Genomic DNA, 24,383 nt, shown 5'->3' with positions numbered 1-24,383 from the left:
TTCTCTTTCTTTGGGCTTTCCCCATCAGGTTATCACTCTCATGCTTTGTGTGACAGTTTAATTTATTTGTAGCCATATTTTTTTACCTCTTCCAGTCTCTCTCTCTCTCTAATATCTCTATTTATCTATTTAGCCATTGGAAAAGTAGTGAAGTAAAGTAGAATCAAGAAAAATCAACCATAAAATATGAACAAATAAGTCATTTTTTGCTGAATGATGCCAAGTTTTCCATTTCCAGCGATCCCTTGGGGTCTAAATGAGCATGGAAAAATAATAGTTAATACTTTTGCTGTTTGTGTCTGCTAGAAAATTGCAAAATCCACCAAAAACAAAGCCAAGACTTCCCAACCAGTATTAAACCTTTGTATTTTAATTTTCCTTATACAAATAAAACACTGTCTCCTGATGAATCGAAATCAGCTCCAAAATTATGTTCAATTATTCCCTGACCTTATTTTGTGAATTAAAATAACACATTTCATTGTCTTTGTTAAGAAAAAGGTCATACATTCGGTTATGCCGTTGTTTTTTTAATCCACATATAGTGGAAAATGACCAACGGATGCTCTATTTATGACGAAAACGCAAACTATGGAATCCAACACGGAGATATAAACACTATTGAACCCATAATGCAATTAGGTTCATTTTACCTGTCTGTAACTGAAGCTTAAGTCCATGGAAAGAGACGTGTCAAGGCTGGTTGTGTAAAATCTTGTTCCTCGGTCGTTAAGAACAGGACAACACCACATATAAAACTCAACAAGTATTGTCAGAGCGTTTGTTAATGGCAACTGCTTCTGTCTTCTGCATTGACTATTCAACCATGTTCAATTTGGGTTACCAGAAGGCAGTCCTGTTCAAATCCTTTCCACATAGTTGCCAGGGAAGAGACCTTCTCTTCCTCGAATTCTGCCGGTCCACCATCCTGATGGATCTGTATAATGAAACAATACCAATAAGTACACTGTAGGTCAGCCATGGGCAAACTACGGCCCGCGAGCCACATAAGGCCCGCCGACGTTGTCTAAATAATGTTTTTTTAATTTTTATTTTTTCCAAGATGGCGCTGTCACACGGAAGCCAGTAGCAGTAGCTCTGTCCACTCTTATTTGTTTTTCGTGTTCTACAGCCCCTCTATCTTTTTTTAAATTACATTTTAATATTTCTTAATACATTCCTTTTTACTTTACTTTGTACTTTCTACTTTCTACTTTAATGATGAGTGATGAGTATGTTAATACTTTGGTCCTTTTTTTCTGTTTATGTTTCATATGTACTGTTAACGGATGCACTTTTTTATATGTATCGTATCTTGTGCTGACCCGGCCCATCTGTCAAATTTTTAAAGTCTATGTGCCCCCCGGGCCCAAAAGTTTGCATAGATATTTCACGCAAATTTGGAAAAAAAGGGTTTTCTAGTGGGTACTATCAAAGATTGAGGATCCAATTATAGTACTTCAATATAAAATGTGCAAATTATTCACATAAAATCTGCAACTAATTAAATTTATAAGTAAAAGTACTAATGTACACTGAGCAGGAAAAAAAGGTTATTGGCCCCTTTCCTAATGTTTCAGCTGAAAGCTCAACTTTTCCCCCCCTATAGTGTATTAAATAACATTAGCCACTCCCCATGCGCCATCCCAATGGTCCACACACCTTCTTTGACAAGGTCAAACACATCGTTGAACTCAAAGCTGATCTCATCGGTGTCCTGGCCAATGTATTGATATAAAGCCCGACAGCGGGGCCCCTGAGGGCGAGGCTGGGGCTTGGGAGCAGGAGGGGGTCGCTGCCCGACGCTCTGCTTTCTTTGTTTCCTGTGGTAGTGAGAGATGCATGACAAACACATTTAACTCACTTGTACACCGTGTCTTTATGCCCTAGATGCACTTTTGAGTATTTCTGCATGCTGATTATAATGTTGCTATCAATGAAAAAGTAAACATTTATTTTGAAAACTCTTTAAAGTGGGAAGATACTTTTAAGTGCATGTGTGCAAAAATTGCCTCAATGTTGACTGGAATAACTAAAACCTTTTCAGATTCAATTCATTGTCTGCCATCGACGGCATTAAAAGTCCATTAAATTTGAACTCACCGGGGATGTACCCTCATTAAAAATATTTTAAAAAAAACATAACTACTTTGTATTAATACAGCTAGGTAGAATATACTTATATAAATTTGTAGTATTGTGGTTTTAATACGTTTTAAAGTAATTGATGGCCAATATGTCACTGTAAATCCAAATGTGACTATACTTTGTAATGCTATTTCTAGTCATGCACCATGTACATAGTACTACATTCAATCATGTCCATGTTGTATTACACAGTAAAACTATCTGTGATGGAATTGATCCCACGCTTGCCTGCACCAAAGTCAGGCCAGTGAACCACTACACCATCAAGTGACTAGCTGCCTTATGTCTGGCAATGAATGATCAGTGTCAACCCTTACTTTGGCTCCAAATGACGAAAACAGATGTCCAATCCAATAGAACTGAGAGGGCTAACAGATGACCCTAACAAGGTCATTCCCTGCTAGAACTATCGCTCTCAAAGGCAGACAATGAGTTAAAAGTTCTATTTAAAAAAAGGGAATTCAATTATCGAAGTTGTATTTAAATTATTCAATGGTTGTATTTCACATAATATAATTGTATTGTATGTGATTATTTATGTGTTTCATTATTACAGCAAAAATTAGAAAAGAGCGTCCAATTGACTTCCCTGAATAAATAACTACGAAATTAAATAAAATATGTCAAGAACTGCATCGAAAAATGTTTAGATTTGAAACATTGAAATAAAAACAAAACAAATTAAGTTCAAAATAAGCATTTTCAGGACAACAGTTCCAGGCATCTTTGTCTTATTTAAAACCCCACTATGAGTATTATGCAATTAACTGCTAAAAAACAAAGCTATTTTTTTCAATTATGTCCATTCTTAACCCTAACTTATTGATGAAATATTTTAATTTGAAATACTTTTGACAGGGATACATATCCCTATGTTTCTTACCCTGACATGCCCTCATCGGGTACATTAAGGAAGTCCATGTTCCCATGGTTATTGTGGTTGTGAGTTGGAATCCTGGGAGTTCTTTGAAAGTCCAGTTTTGGTGGAGCCCTTTGTGGAGGCCTGCCGTGTTTATTAGGTGAGGAATACATAATATTTGATTGTTTGTTTCCTCTGGAAAACTGGCTCGCTCCGTTCTGGTGTGCTTTGGAAAAACAGAAAGAGTGCATGACTAATCCCAACTGTACTTTGACATGCGAGTTGTTGTGGTGCTGTTATCACAACCAGTACTTTTGAACGGAAATGTGACAATTTTATTCCAACAGTTTTCGAAGAGCATAGTATCCCTCTCCAGTTTTGTCCTGTGGTTTCCCTCTTAAAGTAGTCTCACTATCATGATTTTTTTATGGCACAATTTAAATGATAGACTCTTTTCATTCAATTTGTCTAAACATAGTTGAAATCGATGGAATAATTAAACGTAAGGATTCTGTTAGAAGATGTACGACTGACTACAAAACAGTAGTTGAGGTGTGATGAGTTGGAATGCAAATTTGAAAGAAAAAGTCACGAATAATATGATACTGGATAGATTTTACCATCCAAGTTTAAACCAGAGGCAGAATCACTTAACATCTGAAAATATTAAAACCTAGATTTTTTTACTGTTACACTTTTTGCGGCACAGGGTCTAACAATTTGTTTACTTTTTATTGGCAACGTATCATTTTCCACATGATTTGATCAAAACATCAATACACATACTACCTAGTCCACTTCTCTGTGCAAAATCAAAATTGGCAGTGTTTGGTCATTTTCTGAACCGCTTTCCTCCACAACATGTATCAATCTTTGTTCCGTATACGACACATATTAACCATTTTTGTGCTATAAATGATTACATTTCCAGGAAAATCAACTAAAATGCCAACCAAAAAAGCAATGAAATCACTTCCGATAACAGACACTGTTTTTTTGGCCAACAATGAAATGGGATTTCTCCAGTTTTGTTTAAAAGAACAAAAATAACAAGGGACTACTATCGTCCATACCACCCATCCTCGAAAAGGTGGTAGGGGTTGCTATCTTTAGGCAAAATGCTGACTATACCTTAGACAAGTCGCCAGTCAATCGTAAGGCACACAGAGAGAGACAGACGACTCACTCTCACAATCACGCCAAGTGGGAATCAAAGCCAGACTGCCCGCACCAAAGTCAAGCGAAAGAACCACTGCACCATAGGGTAGCGTCTTTAATTCTAAAAACATGCCATAACATAATGAAATTGGGACTTTACCTTTGCTGGCTCTGTGCGTTCGGCCTCCACCACGTGTCTGTTGGACACCTTTCCTTGATGGTTCTGATTGAACAAATATTTATCTTAACACTATTATTGGGATATTATTCATGTACAGTAGACTTACTGGAAGATTTGGGTAAGCCATTCCCTATTGTGATGGTAAGTGTCTTTCCTGAAGTTTTGAGCAGGGCCTGGTCCCCTATTCCATTTTGGAAGGTCACTACCCTGGAACCACCTCCACCCCAACCTTCTTTCTTGACTCTGAACTCTAGTCTGTGTGGGAAACAAGTAGAGATTATCTCATGGGTTTTTGCGTGAATATCAGAATTTGGACTATGTTTTGGTTCTACCTGTCAGTGAAGGATATGGCAAGCTTTCTCCTGGTCACGTCCTCGTAACGTTTGGACAACAAGCTGAGGAACTCAGTTTTAAAGTTGGACTCTAGCAGACTGTCGTATTGTGCTTCGTGCAAGATAAAGAAGTCATCCTGTTTGGTGCTGAAAACAAAGCCACTTCAGAATTGCATTGTAAAATGCAAAGAATTACCATGTACCCAAACTGTGGCAGTCCTCATTTTAAAGCAGAGAAAGTGATTAAAGCAGCTCATTGAAATGTTTTAGGCTCTCTAATTATTAGATTATTTTTCTTGACTTCTTTTTGGATTTTGAGTACAATTCCGAATGTCTTCACCTGAGTGAGATGCCATTAATGCTCCCAAAGTCCAGTTTTCGTTTCAGCACCTCCTTGATTTGCCCTTTTTCCGGACCTTTCTTCACTTGCTCCCGACCAATCAGGTAGATTCCTTTCGAAGTCAAGATCAGGTCTCTTTTGATGGACTGGAATTTGCATGGAAAACAGGAAAATATTAGACAAGAAGGAAAACGCTGGAAAGTACTCAAGTGAGTTCCTAAATGCACTACTACTAAGGAGACTTCAATATTGGCCACACGGTTCACCTTGAATCTTCGATCAAACTTGTTGACTGAGTCGGCAAAGTCCACCCGTTCCCTCTTGGTCAGGAACTGTCTTAGTTCAGGCCTCTGCTCCAGACCCAGGTAGTCGCCCACAAAGTTTCTGTTGATACTGTTTTTCCGCCGCTCCTTGGAGTTATACAGGATGTCTGAAGCTGTTGTGTCGGAATGAACAAGATGCGTACGTGTAAATGTATTGCATGGCCTCTTTACTATTTGTCTACTTAACCATATCAGGGAGAGTTGCCACTACGGTGGATATTTTTACATACCTGTCAACCCTGGCCAATTGCTCCACTTAGTAATGATTGCAATTCCCAGTATTAGGCAATAATAAATTGTACAAACACAACCCGGCACATATTCACTCACATAAGGCGCACTTTAAAGTCTATAATTTTCCCAAAAGAGGACGGGGTGCCATTAGCCTATTGTATGCACTAAATTTATGATTTTGAAGATGTCGCTGTTTGGCACTGACAGCTTGACTGTCTGGGTACATTGCTTGCTGACGTGCTCTGTAAAAGGGGAATGCGTGTCGCGGTATAAGGTATAAAATACAGGGAAAGTTTGACAGCTATGTTATTACATTACTATTCAGAAGACAAGCCTAGTTGGCAGATTATTTGTTGTGGTTGTTATTAAAAGAAGGACGTTGATATTAAAAACACCAACTGATGACACAAAATTCACATGGATCAAAATGTATATGCTTTTTTCTTTTTTTGTATTGATTGTGTTATTTAGTCATTTATATTTAACTTCTTTTTTTTTTTAATTTGCCCATAAAATAGCCTATAGCAAAATATGTGCAGGGAACACTAAAACCATGGTTGAATGTCAATTGGCCTGCAAAATATTGTCCATTAGGCTGCAAGTTTGAGACTATTTCCGATATGAATTCAGGAAAAAAAACTCAACTGAAGGTTAATAAATAGTTACCCTCTTCTCTCATCTGCTCATATTTCTTTCTGGCAATGTATCTTCTATAGGCCTTCTGAATGATCCTGGCGAAAGTGTCAAATTTCCTCTCCCTCATCTCCTCCAGGAGAAACAGCTATGGAGAAAACATTGTACATGTTCATCTTATAATCATCTTGTATGCAGAAATGAAGCTCAAAACTGTGTAACCATTACAACACATGATTAAAATGCATGTCAAAAATATTTCTCATTACCGATTCTGGGTTTTTAACAAAGACCTTGGTGCGGCCCATCTGGTACTGGTCATTATCCATATTAACAGATCGGAGGAGGTGAAGGACCCCCTGCTGGTCGGGACCCCTCCATCGTGGCCAGGTCTCTGCACTCAAGATGGCGTACCTGGAAACGTGGGATGCTCAGCAAAAGTCATACTGGGTGGTGCTATCAGTTTTTACGTGCATAAAATGCTCCTAAATATTATGGTTGCAAGGATTTATGGGTTGAATCACTTAGAAAAGAAAGCAAGCAAAAAGTAGCCAATAAGTAAATGGTAGGTTTTTAATACATATTTGTTGTACTTAGATTCTCATTTGTTTCTTATTTTCTATACCGTTTTTGTTATTTTTTACCATTTTTATTATTTTTATACCGATTTTCTTATTTTTTTTCCCATTTTTCTTATTTTTATACCGTTATTCTTTTTTTTTTTTACCCTTTTTCTTATTTTTTATACCGTTTTTCTTATTATTATTTGGTTTTTCTTATTTTTTATACCGTTTTTCTTATTTTTTATAGTTTTTGTTATTTTTTATACCGTTTTAGACTACACTCAGCTATATTGATTAGCTTTCAAATGCATATATTGCTCTTGTTGAATCAAAATGCAATGCAGCAGAGTTTGAAGTAACAGTAGCAGGTATTTCATTTTTTCATTTATTCATCTTCCGTACCGCTTATCCCGCAAGGGGATGCAGGGGTGCTGGAGTCCATCCCAGCTGACTTTGGACAAAAGACAGATTACACCCTTGACTGGTCGCCAGTAAGTCATAGAAACAGAAAACCACTCGCACTCACAATCACACCACCAATGAGCGGGAATTGATCCCAGGCTTGCCTGGTGAGTGAACCACTGCACCATAGGGTGGTTTATTTTGTATTCGCATTTAATTCGTTTTTGAAAGTAACGTCGTGGCACAAATGCATGTTAAATTCATTGAATTAAATGTTTGTTATTAGATTAGAAGTCGACCAATCAATATCTAAATCCTCAAAAGATTTACCTAGGATTTAAATAACTGAAATACTTAAATATCTGCATCTATAGTAAATATAAACTTGCGGTACAAATCGATTCTTTTGGTTGCGGTCAAACTGCTTCAAAAACATTTTCTTATCCAACCTTTGCAGGAATTTTGTAAAAACCCGACGATATGCATAGCCAGCCCTCCGTACACGGATGTTTTCTCGCAGTCCAAGATATTCCACTTGATGCTTAACCCTGAAAGTGTGCAAAAAAAGCAAAATCAATGGTTTGATTTTTGTCATTGTAAATGAGTGAACAGTGCATGGTGCTAACCTGCTTTCTTCCCAGTCTTTGGGCCTTTTGGTCTCATTGGGTTTTATACAGCGGATGTAATGAGGAGTACACTTTGTTAGTGTGTTCACCAGGTCATTCGCTTGCCTCTGTATGACCAGTGAAGAGTAAAGTACTAATTCCATATTTCATCTCATTTTTTTTTCTCATTTCTTTAGTTGAGAATCCCACCTTGATTTTTGATCCTGCTGTAGTAGGCCTGCTTTTCTTGTCAGTGTTGATGTTTTCAGGGAACAAGAAGCGGATAAAGTCGCTGTGGGTGTCAAAAACAATCATTTAGAAAAGAAAAAAAAACAGAAAAAAAATGCATGCAACTGTGTCATCTCCACTCACTGATGGCTGCTTTGCATGAGCTCGATAAGGTCAGGGAAAAGCACGTCACGATTTCTCTCACAGAAGCCGTTGATATCATAAGATACCTAAATATAGGGAACAAAGTGAGATTGTGGGTGTTGCTTATTATTTCAAAATATGTATGTATGTATATGTGTATGTATGTATATGTGTATGTATGTATATGTGTATATATGTATATGTGTATATATGTATGTATATGTATATATGTATGTATGTGTATATATATGAGTATGTCTATGTCTATGTATATATGCATGTATGTATATATAAATAAGCATGTTGCTGAAATTATATATATATATATATATATATATATATATATATATATATACATATATATAGACATATATATATATATATATATATATATATATATATATATATATATATATATATATATATATATATATATATATATATATATATATATATATATATATATATATATATATATATATATATATATATATATATATATATATATATATATATATACATATATATAGACATATATATATATATACAGATATATATATATACATATATATATATATATATATATATATATATATACACACACACGCTTATTTATTCATATATTTATTCATGTATACATTTATTTATTAACTTACTCATTACCTATCTATTTATGTCTAAAACGCCTTTCCTATATCTGCATTCTCATCCTCTTGCTACTGTGACAAAGAAATTTCACAAATACGGGATGAATAAAGTTATCCAATCCAAAACCAGTTGATGCCAATGATTATTGAAGAAAAACATGACAAGGGCCCCGCTTTACGATTCTATAGACGTATATAGTTACTTTTGTTTTACTTTAATTTACGATCGTACTCACAATTCTTGGTTAGACTGAAGTGAAATCATGTTGTCAGACAGAAATAAATGATTGTTATTCCTAATACTGGAGAGTCCGTCTGTCTAATGGCTTCCTGTCACAGTAAGTACCTTTCCAGCGTAGTGATGTATTACAAAGCCCGAGTTCCAGCTGTTGAAATGCTCATGTGTTCCCACGGCCGCCTGCAGTTTTTGCAGCAGAGTGTCGTCTGCGCCCTCTCCTTTGGCATGCATGGTGGCACACACATCATCCAACACGCTCATCACACCGGGAGGGTTCTTAAAAGTGCAGAAAGCAAAGCAAGACTTGAAGTTGCAAATATTTGGAAGACAATGTGTTATTATTGGTCATTTTATAAGCGCACCAGTTTATTTTCTATCAGGTCACACACTATCTTGTTGTTGAAGTATTGAATGGCAGTCCATTTAATGCCCTCTTGAACGTACTCTTCCTGTAAAGAGATTTGGAAAATTATTAAAATTAGATATTGAAAACTTGGACGTGTATTTTGTCAACAACATAAAATGAGTTAGATACTACAAAACTTTTTTAATTTTTTTTTTTTTAATTTTGCAGTGTTAGTTGGGGCTGTAATCAGCATGTATTTAGGTTCCAATTCATTTTAACCAAATTAATCAACGACTACATAGAAAAAAATGTTAATGAGAAAGTGTATTTCCCACCTGCTCTGCTTTCAGAGTCAATTCAATGAAGATTTGTTGCAGTTTTTCATTGACAAAGTTAATGCAGAATTGTTCAAATCCATTTCTCTGAAGATGGAAACAAATGTCTTCAGTCCATTTATAAACACAAAACATTGTCACGTTTCATGTGAAAGTTATTTCATCACACCTGGAAAATCTCAAATCCATAAATGTCAAGTACTCCGATGCTGAACTCTTCATGTGGCTTTTGGATGGCTTTGTTGATGGCCTGTACAAAGAAACACAAAGAAGAGAAAGGGAGAAAAGATAAACTATTAAGTCAATTGGAAAAATCATCAGTCAGGGTCTAATGTGTTCTTTTATTTTTAAAGTTGGATAACCTCCACCAGGTAGTCAAAGACGCGTGCATAGAGAGCTTTGGCCAGGGCGTCTCTGGTGTAGTTGGCCTGCTCCTTGTTAAGGGTCACGTTGATGGATTCCGACTTCCCTCCCCACTTTGAGTCCATTTTACGGCTGGTCAGCTTCTCCTGCAGACGGTTGGGGTCAATGGCGAACAGGTAGGCCGGGAAGGCGAGCACTAAAGTGACAGCAAAGACAATACACATTTTCTCTGCAACCCAAACTATAAGTCACACAAGCCAAAGAATGCACCATGATAGGGATATATATATGTATATATGTGTTTGTATATACCATATGCATGGTAGGCTAATTGGACACTCTAAATTGCCCCTAGGTATGAGTGTGAGCGTGAATGATTGTCCTTCTACCCGTGCCCTGTGATTGGCTGGCCACCGATTCAGGGTGTCCCCTGCCTCTGGCCCCAAGTCAGCTGGGTTAGGCTCCAGCACCCCCACAACCCTAGTGAGGATAAAGCCGTTCAGAAAATGAATGAATGAATGACAAACCAAAATTCAACATTATACATTGAGGTAATAGAAACATATAAAATAACAGACAAAAGAGGCAGCATTAATGTAACATAACAGGTTTTTTTTTTTTATTATTATTTTTAGATAACTACTATAGCCTCGCGACCCTTGTGAGGATAAGCGGTTCAGACAATGTAAGCAAACAAAAACAAAATAAAACTACTATAACCTGAAAAACATATAGCAAGCCATATATAAAGAATACAAATAAAAATCGCTGGCTCAAACAAACTATGAAATAATTGTGACTTATAGTCCAGAAAATGCGATACTCATTAGAATTAAAGTTGAGTTAGGGACTATTTCAGCTGACGTTTTGGCCAAAATTCATCCTTTATCACCAAATTGGAGTATATTTATCCATCACGCTGCCTGTTAATGACATCTCTGGTCATAGCTATTATCTGTTGAGGTAGGCACTCCTACGCAACAAAGCAGAGACAAACAAGTGCTGGTGTGTGTTAATTTTCTCCAAATACTCCTGGGAAATCAGCCAATTATCCATTCGCTGGGGGAATATGTGCATTTGCCTGCATAATGGTTGGGCAGGCGATTGTCTTTGTATAGAAGGTTAGAAAATGTCACTTACTGTCCGTGCTCTCCACCTGCCCGTAATTCCCGGCCTCTATGAAACTGATGTTCCCCAGGTGGAGGATGCCTGCAACAATCTGCAGCACCTGGGCCCGGATGTCACCTGGGATTCCGATCACCTGCATTGCTTCCTGGAAACCAGTACACACAGAATTAAGGTCCATCTCCTGTTATTTATTACCATTATTCAACACAGGCAATGACTTTGTGTACAGAAAGGCAACACTGGGGAGCAATATGAAAAAGAAAATCTGTTGCGTTAGGTTTTATGCTGATTTCAAAATTAAAGTCTTTTTTATTCTAGCATGTCAAGTTGTTTATTCACAGTATATTTTTCCAGGTAGGCAAAATATGATAGCTGACAATTGTTGGAGCATTTATAAGTGATTAAAAAATAGCCATATAGGTGAATTATTACCTTTACTACTTGTACAGAAGCCATTTTTAGGGAAAACATATTAGTTTACATCATTTTCATGGCATTTACTTTTAGGTCCATTGAAGAAAATTGGTTCATGATTTTAAAATGAGACATGATAGAAAAAAAACAGACATTTTGTGGATTGAGCAGTCAAAATTAGCTATGAATGAATTAGCTATAAATGAGCTATCAAATCTAATGCAACAAAAATGTGTCATCTTCAGTGTAAACTGATTGAATTCAACATATAAAATGCCTTAGCAAAGATGTATTCTTAAACTGTGTTAAAAAGGTCAATTATTGTGCAAAGGTTCACAAATTTCAATGTTAAAATCAGATTTAATCATCAGATCTATGTTTTACATTTCTGTTTCTTTTCGTGTTCAAGAACCGGCAGTGGCAATTTAAAGAGATTTTGTGTGCTATTGTCTCCCTGTGCTCTGCAATTGGCTGGCAACCAATTCAGGGTGTCCCCTGCCTGGTGCCCAAAGTCAGCTGGGATAAGATCCAGCACCCCACATGACCCTTGTGAGGATAAGCGGTTCGGACAATGAATGAATTATATGCCAACAAACAAAAGCCTGCAAGATACATTCTCTATAGTAAATTCTATAATTATAAACCAGTGGAAAGCAGAATGGAAGATGACCAAAACTACTGGAATACTGAAGCAGCAGACGTTGGCCTAAGCAATCAAATTCAAAGCATTGGCGTACCCTGTCCCCTTTTTTCTTCTCTTGACATTTTGAGTTAAATGGGCAAATCCACAACTTGATTGAATATCTCATAGTGATGAACCCACTATTATCAACTTGGGAATGGTGACAGGTGCTGAGCTTTCAGCCAACTTGAGTGGGGCAACTGGCGCCTCGAAACTAGATCTCAAACTGTATATTTTGCGCAGCATCGGCATCTAATATCGTAGTAACGACTGCCATTTTTTGCGCCGTATTGGTACCAACACAGATACTCGTATTGGTTTCGTTACAATATTCAGCACCATGGACAGTCACAAAAGGATAATCCAGGTTATTGCAATGCTATACGGACTAGTAACAAGTCCCTGAGTATGTTTATGTAAAACTGTGAGTTAAATTCAGGATGTACAGATGAAGTACCATTGTCTCATGGAAGTCCTTGTTATCATTGGTTCCATCCACTTTGTAGGTTCCAGACTGGTTGAGGTAGATGTAGTAATCAGGGCTCATGATACCCAGGGCTTCCCTTTGCTGAGCACTAGCACCCTCTAGCAACTGATAGGCAGAAGAGCAAAGAATGATAAAATCATATTTGATCTGTAACAAGTGAGTCAATCACATGTATTGATGATGCTCTCATCTGACCTGATAGTAAATGTGAAAGTTTCTTTCGCTGTCATTTTGGCTCACCACCCTTGACTTTTCCAGAAGAAAGTTGGAGATTTTGCCCCCATCGGGCTCGCCTCCTTTGCTGAACTGAATCTCAAAGTATTTACCCTGTGAGATTGATGGGATAAAGTTGGACACATCAAAGTTTTTCAGGAGTTTAGGATTAGAAGTTTTCTATATTTTTCATGTATAAATTTGGATTTTTTTCCTTTATTACATTCATATAGTTTATCACATAATTATGGCTCATCTGACAATATTTTGCCACCCCCATTTGACATGCAGTTGTAGTAAAGTGACCCTTCTAAAAGATAATTAATGTGTATATAATTTAAAATTATAAAAGGGAATTCATTAATTTGAGGATCATTTTAGGGGCAAATATGCGAAAATGAATGAAAAAAATATATAAAAAAAAAAACAAAAACAAAATCAATTTGAATGAAACAAATGTTAAAAATGTAAACTTTACTTATCAATACTGCTTATGATCACAAGGGTTGTGTGGGGTGCTGAGGTCTATCCCAGGCAACAATAGGCATCAGAGGAGAGACATTCTTAATTGATTGACAGCCAATTGCAGGACATTCATCCAATAAATTAAAATAAATTGTAATTAATTGAAAATGGAAAAAGAAAGAAATGGGATTCAAATACTTTGTTTGTTTTATGATGGGAATTTTACAGTTTTATACTACAACACAGTCCTCCCAGTTCAGGGGTTGGGGTCTTAATCATAGGTCAGCCCTCACTGTGTGGAGTTTGTTCTACCCTGGCTTGTTTAGGTTTTTTTCTGGGTGTTTTTCAAGAAAAACATGGATCCTATAGTTTATTAAAGAAAAAGATGTACTAAAAGAGAAAAACTGTTCAGTTGTAGTGAAAAACAGCAGTCATTGTTAATAAATAGATCTTAAAATAAGCTTAAATTTTCAACCTGGAACCTTAAGCAAAAATGCAGTGTAAGAATTACTGTACGTATATTGACAATTGTACTCACAAAGCGGCTGGAATTGTTGTTGCGGACAGTTTTGGCATTGCCAAAAGCTTCTAGGAGAGGATTGGACTGCAGGATAATATCTTTTACATGCTTTAATACAATGTAAAACAGAATCACAATTAAATCATGTCATGCTGAAAGAAGAACAACTTCTTTTGAATGTGTCTACCTGAACTTTTGCTCCTCCCCCTGATACTTTGGATATGTAGCCCATGATGTACTTGGCCGCCACAGTTTTCCCTGCACCGCTTTCGCCACTAACACCACCCCAAAAAAATTTAAATGTTGTAACTCGTAACACCATAATTAATATTTGAGCCTCACCTGATGATAACGCATTGATTTTCCCCTTCTATCATCATATTTCTGTACATGTAGTCAGTCAAGGCATAGATGTGGGGTGGATTCTCATACTGAGCCTAGAAATACACAAGAATTCCAGTGAGTTTGAATAAAAATAAAACAATATTACAGCAGATGAGAAAATATAAGAGAAACCAACTCACTGATCCTTGGTAGAGTTCAATTTCCCTATCAGAGAAATAGGGCATCTGTTTGAATGGGTTGACCGAAATCAACACAGGGCCAATGTAAGTCTGTGCAGCGTATAGTCAAGAAGCTAAAGTCACATATAGAGCAATTACACATTTTCAATTCTATTATTTCATTTTTTTGGGTGGGGGCGGAGTCAAAGAGAAAATGAGGATACAAAAATGTAATCATCCATGTATCTCTTCTTAAGGTTTTCCACAATGGCTTCTTCTGTGATCTTGGATAACAGGACCATGTCATCCACTCCGCTTTGCTTCACATTTTGACTCTGCCAGTGGAATTTTGCCTAGACCATGAAAGATGCATAGATATAAACATTAAGTTCAAATGATGGATTTGACCACATAGTCCTTATATTTCACTGTAATTTATGATTAACCAGAAAATACACACTGGTTTAAAACAAATATGTTGCTCCATATTTTCAACTAATGACACACATTAGGCATTTTGGTGGATCGAGGATGCACACACACACACACACACACACACACACACACACACACACACACACACACACACACACACACACACACACACACACACACACACACACACACACACACACACACACACACACACACACACACACACACACACACACACACACACACACACACACACACACACACACACACACACACACACACACACACACACACACACACACACACACACACACACACACACACACACACACACACACACACACACACACACACACACACACACACACACACACACACACACACACACACACACACACACACACACACACACACACACACACACAGACACACACACAGACACACACACACACACACACACACACACACACACAGACACACACACACACACACACACACAAACACATACACACACAAACAAACTCAGCAGTCTTCCTGTCAAAAATCATTGCATATTCCCCATCAGCTTATTTATAAATATAACACATATTTTTTGCACTAAATACCCATTTTTGCCCATAAAATCACATGAATCTGCATATTTTGACCGCTGTATGCCTGAAAAGACTTAAGATACTACATGGACCCTTTGTTCATATAGTTAAGAAATGAGTAGGAGGAGGAAGTGTTGTGCCACAAACTCTAGGCCTCACAAGCCTTCCACTTCCTCCTCTGACACCTTATTGCAGCTTCCTGTTAAATCTGGTTGAAAAATGCTGTATATCATTCTGTAATATGTGCACAAAGCATTTGGCACAGTTCAAAATATGAAGTACTAATTTAGGTATGCATATTATATCCTTTGACTTCCCTAGTACGGTCAAGTTATACGGTATATTGAATGAATATTGTGCTTTACAAATGCAACTTTTCCATCTATCCTTTCTAGCAATATATAGTAACAGCCTAAACAATGCTTTTTTTCCATCTAATGATGGAAGACACCCAAAAAAATATGTATATATATACATTATCAACGTTACCAGCCATATAACAAAATTCGCTTTGTGCTTATCTAATAAATACATTTCTTATAAAAAGCTACAGAGAGATCAACATTGTAGCATTCATAATTTTCTTGCACTAGTTTTGTTTTTGTGTGAGTTTCCCTGTAAAATGCATGTCCTTGACTCATTGAATGCATAAAAATGCATAAGAAGCAACTCTTCCTCATAAGGAATGGGAGGGGCTGTGTGATTATCTGCTGCAGAAAGACAAACAACTATCATCTACCAATTTGGAAAACATAATTCACACTTTTAGTGTTTAAATTCAGCAGCCAATCAAATGAAAGCTTACAGTAAAAATGATTTTACATTAAATGAAGCCTGTGCATTCATCAAGTGCAAATCCAAATCTTCGGGAAAAGACACAGCAAAAGAGGAAACAAACTTTATGTAACAAATCTTCCTCTGTCCAATTCTTTTCAACCAATCAGTCAAGCCATATGTATAGTCAGAAGACCTCATATTAGTCTCAAGATATCAATACCATCATTTTGAGTGAAATTAAAGGCTTTTCAAGGCAAAGTGGGGTACAGTACCATCGTCCCAGTTGGCTTCCGCTGTCCTACTTTCCAATCCTCAACAAGTGTTGTCAGCTTAATAAAGCATCACGCAGTGAGAAAGGTCAGCAGCACCTTCTTCCTACACGGCGTTCAGTGGAGCTTTGAAAGCTTATTCCTCATGCGACCACAGACACTTTGTGAAACAAGAACTGCTTAGGGGTGAAACACACACTGGGTTGGTTGCACATGCTTACCACACGAGCGAAAGTTGGGACTTCTGCATTTTCCTCACACAACAAATGGATGGACAAACACTCAAATGGGCCAATTTTTTCAAGTTTGTGAAGTCAACAGTCTGCACCGACTGCATTAAAATCTTTTGAAAAACTGATGGCGTATGGCAGGGGTAGGGAACCTATGGCCCGGGAGCCATATGTGGCTCTTTTGATGGGTGTGTATGGCTCTCCGCCTTTTTAAATCATAATTTTTCTTCATTAGACTCTCATTGATACGCATTGATTAGCAAGAGTGAAATAATGTTCTCAAAAGAATTCAGACTTTTTTATACTTTCAAAGTAGTGAAATGTATAATAAATGCTCACATTTTTATGTATTTTTACTTTTAAATTCTGAGTATGGCTCTCAAGGAATAATGTTTGAAAATGTGACAGCAGAATGTGTTGCTTCCTACACACACATGAACTGATAACTCACTATTTATGAATCACAATCTTTTTAAGAACAATTCATTCATTAGTTTTCCATTCCACATATTCGAACTCAAAGATTCTAGTACGTCAGGGATCAAAACCTGAGACATTAAAATCAATGTAGGAAACAATGTACTTTCATTATTTACATTTATAAAATTGTATAAAAAAGTGATAAATTGAGCTGTTTTTGATGAGATTTTCATGACTTTTTACTGTTAATGGACATTTTCTCTTTGTTCTGCATTTTTTTCAGTAGAATAAAAATGCATAATATATATTATATCTCATAAACATGTATTCCTGTTGTATGATATGTCAATTGAAAGCATAAGGACTTAAATTAGGCATTTGTCTCTTTTGATTTTTCTGAAAGGGTGACCTCAGAGAAAAATGTTTGGACACATCCTTTATAAATAATCATATTTAATAATGGACCAAATTTTAGCACAGAAAGCTCATTTTCAATCAACGATGCAACATGTTTAACCAGTTTAATATTTCCTTTTTGAACCAATGCACAAAGCAGAGTGGGTGTTCTATGAAGCTGCAAATGAGATTTTAAACATTCATGTACAATTTCTGAATGAATATACTGTATAATACGACTGGAAACATAACTTGGACACAAATCATGACATTGAATTTTTAGCACCCATCCAAAAGAAAGCACCACAATGAAGAAAAATATCACAAATGCAGAGTTACATACCGTGAAGGCCGCAGTGTTGTCATGCTGTCAGAGTCAGTTGGGAATATCTTTGCTGCATATCCACAAATATAATCTAGAAATCCAGAAATAAATTTGTCCACGTACACAGTACCAATAATAGTGCTTTGAAAACTGTTATTAGAACACAAAACAATAAACAAGTTCAAGATATGTGACAGATATAACATCACACTTGATAGACAATAGTAACATGACATTTGGCGACCCTGGAAACGAATATGTACCGTATTTATTCGAGTTTGAAGCACAACATTTTGTACCAAAAACTGAAGCAAAGTTTGGGTGCGCGCTATACTCAAATCCCGGTGATAAAGTCCCCTCGATAGCTGTTATAATGGAAGACGTACAACCTGTCTTTGTCCACCAGATGGGATGCGAGAGCTCGTTCTATTGGCCAATGCTCACACATAAAAATATAGAACTCAAGAATGGAATCCATTGTTTGGTCAGTCTTATGATGATGAATCAGACTTTAAGGATTTAAAATGGTAAATACCATTTGAAAATGGTGTTTATACATGTAGTTTGTTTTACCAGGAATATATACCAATTTTCAGTCACATTATACTCGAATAAATACGGTAAATGTTTTGGGAAGACGCATAATAGATATACAACTAAACAATTTGTCTGTTTCTGTAGATCTTTAACATTTCCATCACCAGTTTGAATGATGATCATTAATCATGTGGCTAACCCACATAGAAGACAGTGTAAAATTAGACAATGAGTCACAATGTCTCCCTTACTCAGACACTGAATTTCCGTTTATATTTAAAGTTACCTAAACTGTCAAGCAAGTGGTTCAAACTGACAAAAATAGCGTGTGTTGGCACAGGATGGGGTTTTTGACTACTTTTTTTTTACATTTAGTTCAAAACTGCCAAAGTAAACTTGCCACACAACCTTGAATGCTAATTGTTAGCTGCTAATGTTACAAATGAGATTGTCAGGAAGTAGGACGAACTGACTTTTTCTTCATTTTGTCCGATATTGATGTTTCGCAGTATTTTTAAGTATTTTCAATTGTTTCTTTTAATGGTAGTTTTAATAAAACAGCATCTAACAGATGGACAGTGTGTGTAATTTTCTTTGTTATTCTGTATATGCAGTATATTACCTATACAGTTTATATGGCCTTTAGTGTACATTTATCCTTTTCTTTTAATCTTTCATACCGCTTATCCTCACCAGGGTCGCAGTGGGTGCTTTTTTTCTCTTCAAAGAGAAAAAGGCCGAGTTGATCTTTCTGTGAGAGCAAAAAAAAAATGTTTTTTTACTTGTGTGACTTCATTGCTAAAGCCAGAAACTTTGTCATACATAAAATCAATAAAACTACAAAGAGAATGAGAGAGAAAATAGGATTAAAATAGTAAAAGTACAAAATCTCTGATATTAAGGTCGCAATGAAGTCTGACTTGTAGTATTTTGAGAGAAAAGTCACAGTATGAGACTAAAGTCGTATTGTTACAAGAATTAAGTATCATATTGTAATATTAGGAGTTGTTTTGTTGCTTATTTTAAAGTAATGTGAACCAGAAGTTGTTTTGTTTGACTTTTTGGCGACCTATCGATACAAAACGACTTTTGGTGTAATATTGGGAGATTTAAATAATGTTAGGAGTTTAAAATTGTTATATTACTTGTTTTTAAGTTATGTGAGACGGGGGTTGTTCAGGATATGCAAACTTTTTGTTGACGGTCTGAACACAAAACAGCATTTAACGACGGGCGATGTGATAATATGAGGTCGGTCGAAATGCAGCACAATAAACCAATTAAAAAGCACTACCATTGAACTTTTTTAGAATGATGGTTCAAAATCTGCCATATAGTCAGTTTCCATCTGCATATAATCAATTACTAATATCCCACGACTGATCGATCCCAACGTTTTTTTAATCAATTTCCCAGCCCTAGCACGAAGATATTTTAGCGAGTTAATAGAACAGAGTATACAAAAAATAGCTATCACAAAATTATACTGTAAAAACGCATTTGTACTGTATACTGTACAAGTGAATGAAACAAACAAACAAATGATCAAATTTTGCTCACACGACAAACACTTAGTTATATAATCGAGGGTGTTGTGAGAGGCACGTGGTCAAGTAACAACTGTGAGGCAACATACCATATTGCTTTTCATGGATTGTCTTTCCAAAGTGGATTTTGAAACTGATAATTGGCCAAAAATACGACCTCTTTACAATGAGGTCGAATCAAGCACAAAGTGGCCTTCTGAACACCAAACCTGTCCTGTAGCCAAGGAGCAGCTGTAGAAGTAGCACCAAAAAAAATATTACAATAGAAGACAGGTTTGAGCAGCCTTCCATCCGGTGGAATGTAAAACTGGCTGCTTGAGGAGGCTTTCTGGTCCAGCATGGACTTAGACTACGCGGAGGTTTCTCTGAGTGTATGTCTGGCAGCATCCCAAACGCTTTGTCCGAGACTCATTTTCTGATTTTCTGAGTGTGTTTGTGTGTTGTGAGGTTCACCAGTCCGGGTCAGTTAGTGTCCCTGGCATGTCTTGCAGCACATCTGTCTAAAATAGGGCCGGCTGCAGAATTTGAACCTGAGCACCAGAGGGCAGTAGGCTACAGTGTTCACATCTTTGCATTCTGCAGGAAAGACATGGATGGCATAGTTATTGGACTATAAAACACTTGGTTTATATAATGACATGTCTAAATATTGTGGGTTTTTTTGGGGGGAGTTTTAAATACAAAGTGATCTTTGAGAAGTTGCTCACTTGTGATGATGTTTAAACTTAGTATATGGGTGTCAAACTCAAGGCCAAGGTATCTAATATGGTCCACTGTGTCATTTGATGTGGGCTACCAAATAAAATCATGCACTTTGACTTAATATTTCAAGCTAAAATAACATTTCTGTTGTCTTCGATCACAGATCGTGGACTACAGAAATAGAATGTACTAGTCTTTGACATTATGTCATGAAACAGTTGTGGATGAAAACTGAATAAAATGGAATTAAATGAGAGAAAATCCCAGATTATTAAAAAAAATTAGATTTTTTTTTAAATTACATTTTTATATTTCAACGGGTTCAGTTCAGTATTTCAAACTCAGGTTTAGAAATTCAGATTCATGTTACAAATTCTAAAAGACGCATTAACTATCAAAATCATTGAAGGTTTGCAACTCCTGCCTGATTAGAGTGCAAAGTTGATTGAGTAAATCCATTATTCTTTGAGATATTGAATGATGTTTGGTTACACTCGGACCACTAACCTTCAGGATTGTCCGTACTACTGATGGGTATAATGAGGTCACATTTGCTCTTGCACTGCTGCATGGAGGAAGGTCGCAGATGTTCTAGACACTCATTGGATGGCATGCCGGTGTGTGTCAGACACTGCACGGAGCGCATCAACTGACCTAGGCCACACTTGGAAGAACACTGTAAGACAAAAATATAGGGATGAGCGATAGAGCATTTATATTATAATACGGTATGACAAGAAAATTTTACGATGATGACATTGTTGACGATGCAGGAATAGAAATGCAGAAAAATGCATGTAGTTTCTGCTTAGAATAAACTGCATTATTATTACACAATAAATCCAACTAATAAAATTGATCAAAATTGGCCTCCGGAGGCAGCGTTTACTTGGTGGAAACCGATAGAACCGGTACTAATTTAAGCATAAGCAAAAGCTTGTCTGAAAAACAACCAAGAAAACTGAGGCCATTGACGTTTCTGCTTGTTATTCTATGTTAGTGAAGTCGTTGACGCCATTTAAATTCATTATGAGTGCTGCATCATTTGTTTTTCCAGACAAGTGGGACATGGACACCATAAGTTTCAATGACATCATTCTCGCAAGGCCATATTCAGAGTGCACTCAGGAGGATTTCGCATTGAATAATGTTGTGAAAATATGTTATATACTACTTTTTAGGGTTTATAGTCTATTTAGTGAAACTGGAGTGGGCTAAATTAATCAATTTTCAACAAAAAGCACATTTTATAGAACAGCATTAAACCTAACATGCCTTAAAAATAAAACAGTTTTGACATAACCTCCTCAACTAAAGAGCATAACAAAAGAAAATATGAGTTATAATAAAATAATTCACTTACAAGAAATGGGTAACAATAAAACCGACATTTAATGGTTGCTCACTCTCTCCCTATACCCATTACACTTGCTCATAAACTGCTCACTTTATTGAAGATTTTTGGAAGTTGGTTTCAGTAGATATGAGAAGTTTTGGCCTATATAGCACCTCATAGATGGGGGATAGGCTTACCTCACCCCAAGGGCCCATCACCCACAGAGGAGGAGGGCACCGCTTCAGGTTACAGCGCACTCTTGAGGTGGGTCTGCCATGCTTTGGGCACTTGGTGTCTGGCAGAGTGTCTCCACTCTCCCCACTTTTGCATAAAACCACTCGGTGTCTGTAGCCAGGCCCACAGCTGGGTGTACACTGCAGGCGGGGTACATGAGGATAACAGCAGAGCAAATGAGCGTTGGGTTCATTGCGGTCACAGAAAACACAAAGCTTTGTTCACTCAAAAGAGGGCAGCTTCTGTACAAAAAAAACCTTGATCAGTTTCAGTCAATCAAGTTGGATTTGGTTATTATTCTTTCATGCCTCTTTGCTTAAGCAAAATTTGGTGGAGAATAGCTGTATTAAGTCGAGTTATCTAAAAAAAAAAGTGCAACTATGAAGCTTTGTTTAATGATTTCATTTGGCTGCTTACAGGTCAGGGGGTTGTCGAGGAGTGGTCATTTACGGAACAGAAACAAAGTAAATATAAAGCAGCAAATATCATCATTAATGTACATTTTTAGGATTTTATAGACATGTATATGTATAATAGCCATGGTCAATATGTTTTAACAAAAAAGCTAAACGTAAACATATTTTAAAGTTCATTTCAGTTAAGAATGAAAGCAGGCCAAGTCAAACTCGTGTTATTGGAATTTCTTGACTTCACTTTAGGACAGACATCTCAGGAAGGAAGATGAGTTTGCCATTCTCAGAGTGGCATTTGGATTAGGACACTTGACGTGTTGTTTATCAGAAAATTAAGTTGGTTTGCCAATTGCTACTATCACTTTGGAAACACAATGGCACTTCCATTAGGATTGTGTGAGCTGACCAATACTTTATTTTAAAGCAGGAACAAACTTTGGCCTACCTCTGACCAATTCAGGGCCATCCATTCCGGAGGGCAGCTGTGGTTGTTGCAGGGTTCAGTGAATGAGGGGCGCGACGAGAGGCAGGCAGAGTCATCAATGACCTTCTCCTCCACTGCAGACATCCTTCTTTTGCATAAAACCTCACGTGTCCTTAGGCCGCCATTGCAGCTATGACTGCAATCCGACCACCCTCCTGTCCACCAGCTAGTCAAGACAACAGCGCTCATATCAGCTTCCTGATGACACCCCATGCTACATGACAAAAGAACCCAAACACTCACGTTGGGGAACATGGCTCAGTATTGCAAAATCTGCGTCTCTCTTTGGGTTTGTGCTTCTTGTCACAGAAGTGGTTGTAAACAACAGAGTTATCTGATCGCTTCCGGCAAACAACCTGCTGGATCTGCTCACCTAAACGGTGTGATAAGATCGGCATAGCATCATTTAGGTACCTACTTTAAAATTCCAGTTGTTTTGACAGTAGCTGTAAGGTGTGATTCATTATACCATGCTATTCAAAGAAGGTCAAAGTGTGTGCATATAATCCTGTACTCACTTAACACATGGGAACCTATTTTTTAAGTTTTTTTGTACCAATGAGCGGGCTAATTTTCATTCCCTTTAAAAATATATTGTGCCTTTGGAATATAATACAGTGCATCTAATATTTGACCAAAAAAAGTTTGAGGTAATTTACAGGGCAATAATTGCTTGTGTCCTACAGTTCAAGATTCCAAGTAATAAATAACCTTAATTTGGAACTGAGACATGAAATGAATTGCATTTTCCATGACTTTCAAGTAAGATAAAATGTTAATTTTGCATAGGATTCACAATTTTTCCATGCTATTAAGTAGCACATCAATTAGCAAAAAGCAATTAAAAACATTTCCCATTTCTCCATGTGGATAGGTTTCATGAAGTGAGTCATTTTACAACTAAATTCTTAAAGGGAGATGACACCTTGTATAAATGACGTTCACGTGAAGGAGGATTGGTCAAAGTATTAAAGCCTCCAAATCTGGAATTTCTTAGACCTTTGATATTACTATTTGAAATCTGTTTAAAAGGGTGTCCTTACCTCCGGCACAGACGGCAGAGCAGTGTGACCAAGATGTATGATACCAGGCATAACCAATCAACGGTTCCCGGTTGACAGGTGGATTAAAACGATAGTGAACTCCAGGATTCCCATCCTGGACCATCATCTGCACAAAGATTTACATAAAATC

The 24,383-nt window shown here is 36.9% G+C and overlaps 2 protein-coding genes across 3 annotated transcripts in view; both read right to left on the bottom strand.

Moving 5' to 3' along the window:
* Positions 1-129: 129 nt before the first annotated feature.
* Positions 130-18,441, bottom strand: myo1f (myosin IF). 2 transcript variants are annotated; one of them, XM_077717117.1, is made up of 28 exons: positions 17,955-18,441; positions 14,716-14,844; positions 14,513-14,602; positions 14,331-14,425; positions 14,176-14,263; positions 14,007-14,096; positions 12,986-13,117; positions 12,761-12,895; positions 11,220-11,352; positions 10,079-10,275; positions 9,886-9,966; positions 9,717-9,803; positions 9,398-9,484; positions 9,144-9,311; positions 8,151-8,236; positions 7,989-8,070; positions 7,800-7,906; positions 7,623-7,721; positions 6,478-6,622; positions 6,242-6,356; positions 5,285-5,454; positions 5,019-5,164; positions 4,679-4,825; positions 4,453-4,601; positions 4,326-4,388; positions 3,032-3,233; positions 1,663-1,823; positions 130-937 (listed from the first exon to the last, which is right to left on the bottom strand). In XM_077717117.1, the coding sequence occupies exons 2-28, from the start codon at positions 14,791-14,793 to the stop codon at positions 861-863; spliced, it is 3,210 nt and encodes a 1,069-aa protein (XP_077573243.1). In that variant the 5' UTR covers positions 14,794-14,844; positions 17,955-18,441; the 3' UTR covers positions 130-860. The 2 variants fall into 2 exon arrangements, with proteins under 2 accessions (XP_077573243.1, XP_077573242.1); XM_077717116.1 differs by lacking the exon at positions 17,955-18,441 and adding an exon at positions 16,569-16,712.
* Positions 18,434-24,383, bottom strand: part of adamts10 (ADAM metallopeptidase with thrombospondin type 1 motif, 10) — a 34,301-nt gene continuing 28,351 nt past the window's right edge. The window contains exons 21-26 of the mRNA XM_077717118.1: positions 24,233-24,359; positions 23,433-23,562; positions 23,151-23,355; positions 22,256-22,432; positions 21,230-21,398; positions 18,434-20,596 (exon numbers count right to left, since the gene is read on the bottom strand). Of these exons, the coding sequence (XP_077573244.1) occupies positions 20,487-20,596; positions 21,230-21,398; positions 22,256-22,432; positions 23,151-23,355; positions 23,433-23,562; positions 24,233-24,359 (918 nt within the window). The 3' untranslated portion in view covers positions 18,434-20,486. The remainder of the gene's footprint in view (positions 20,597-21,229; positions 21,399-22,255; positions 22,433-23,150; positions 23,356-23,432; positions 23,563-24,232; positions 24,360-24,383) is intronic.

The sequence above is a fragment of the Stigmatopora nigra genome, chromosome 5 (genome assembly GCF_051989575.1).
Source record: "Stigmatopora nigra isolate UIUO_SnigA chromosome 5, RoL_Snig_1.1, whole genome shotgun sequence".
NCBI lineage: Eukaryota > Metazoa > Chordata > Actinopteri > Syngnathiformes > Syngnathidae > Stigmatopora > Stigmatopora nigra.
Note: the sequence above shows the minus strand (reverse complement) of the source record. Positions and strands in the feature narration are given on the sequence as shown.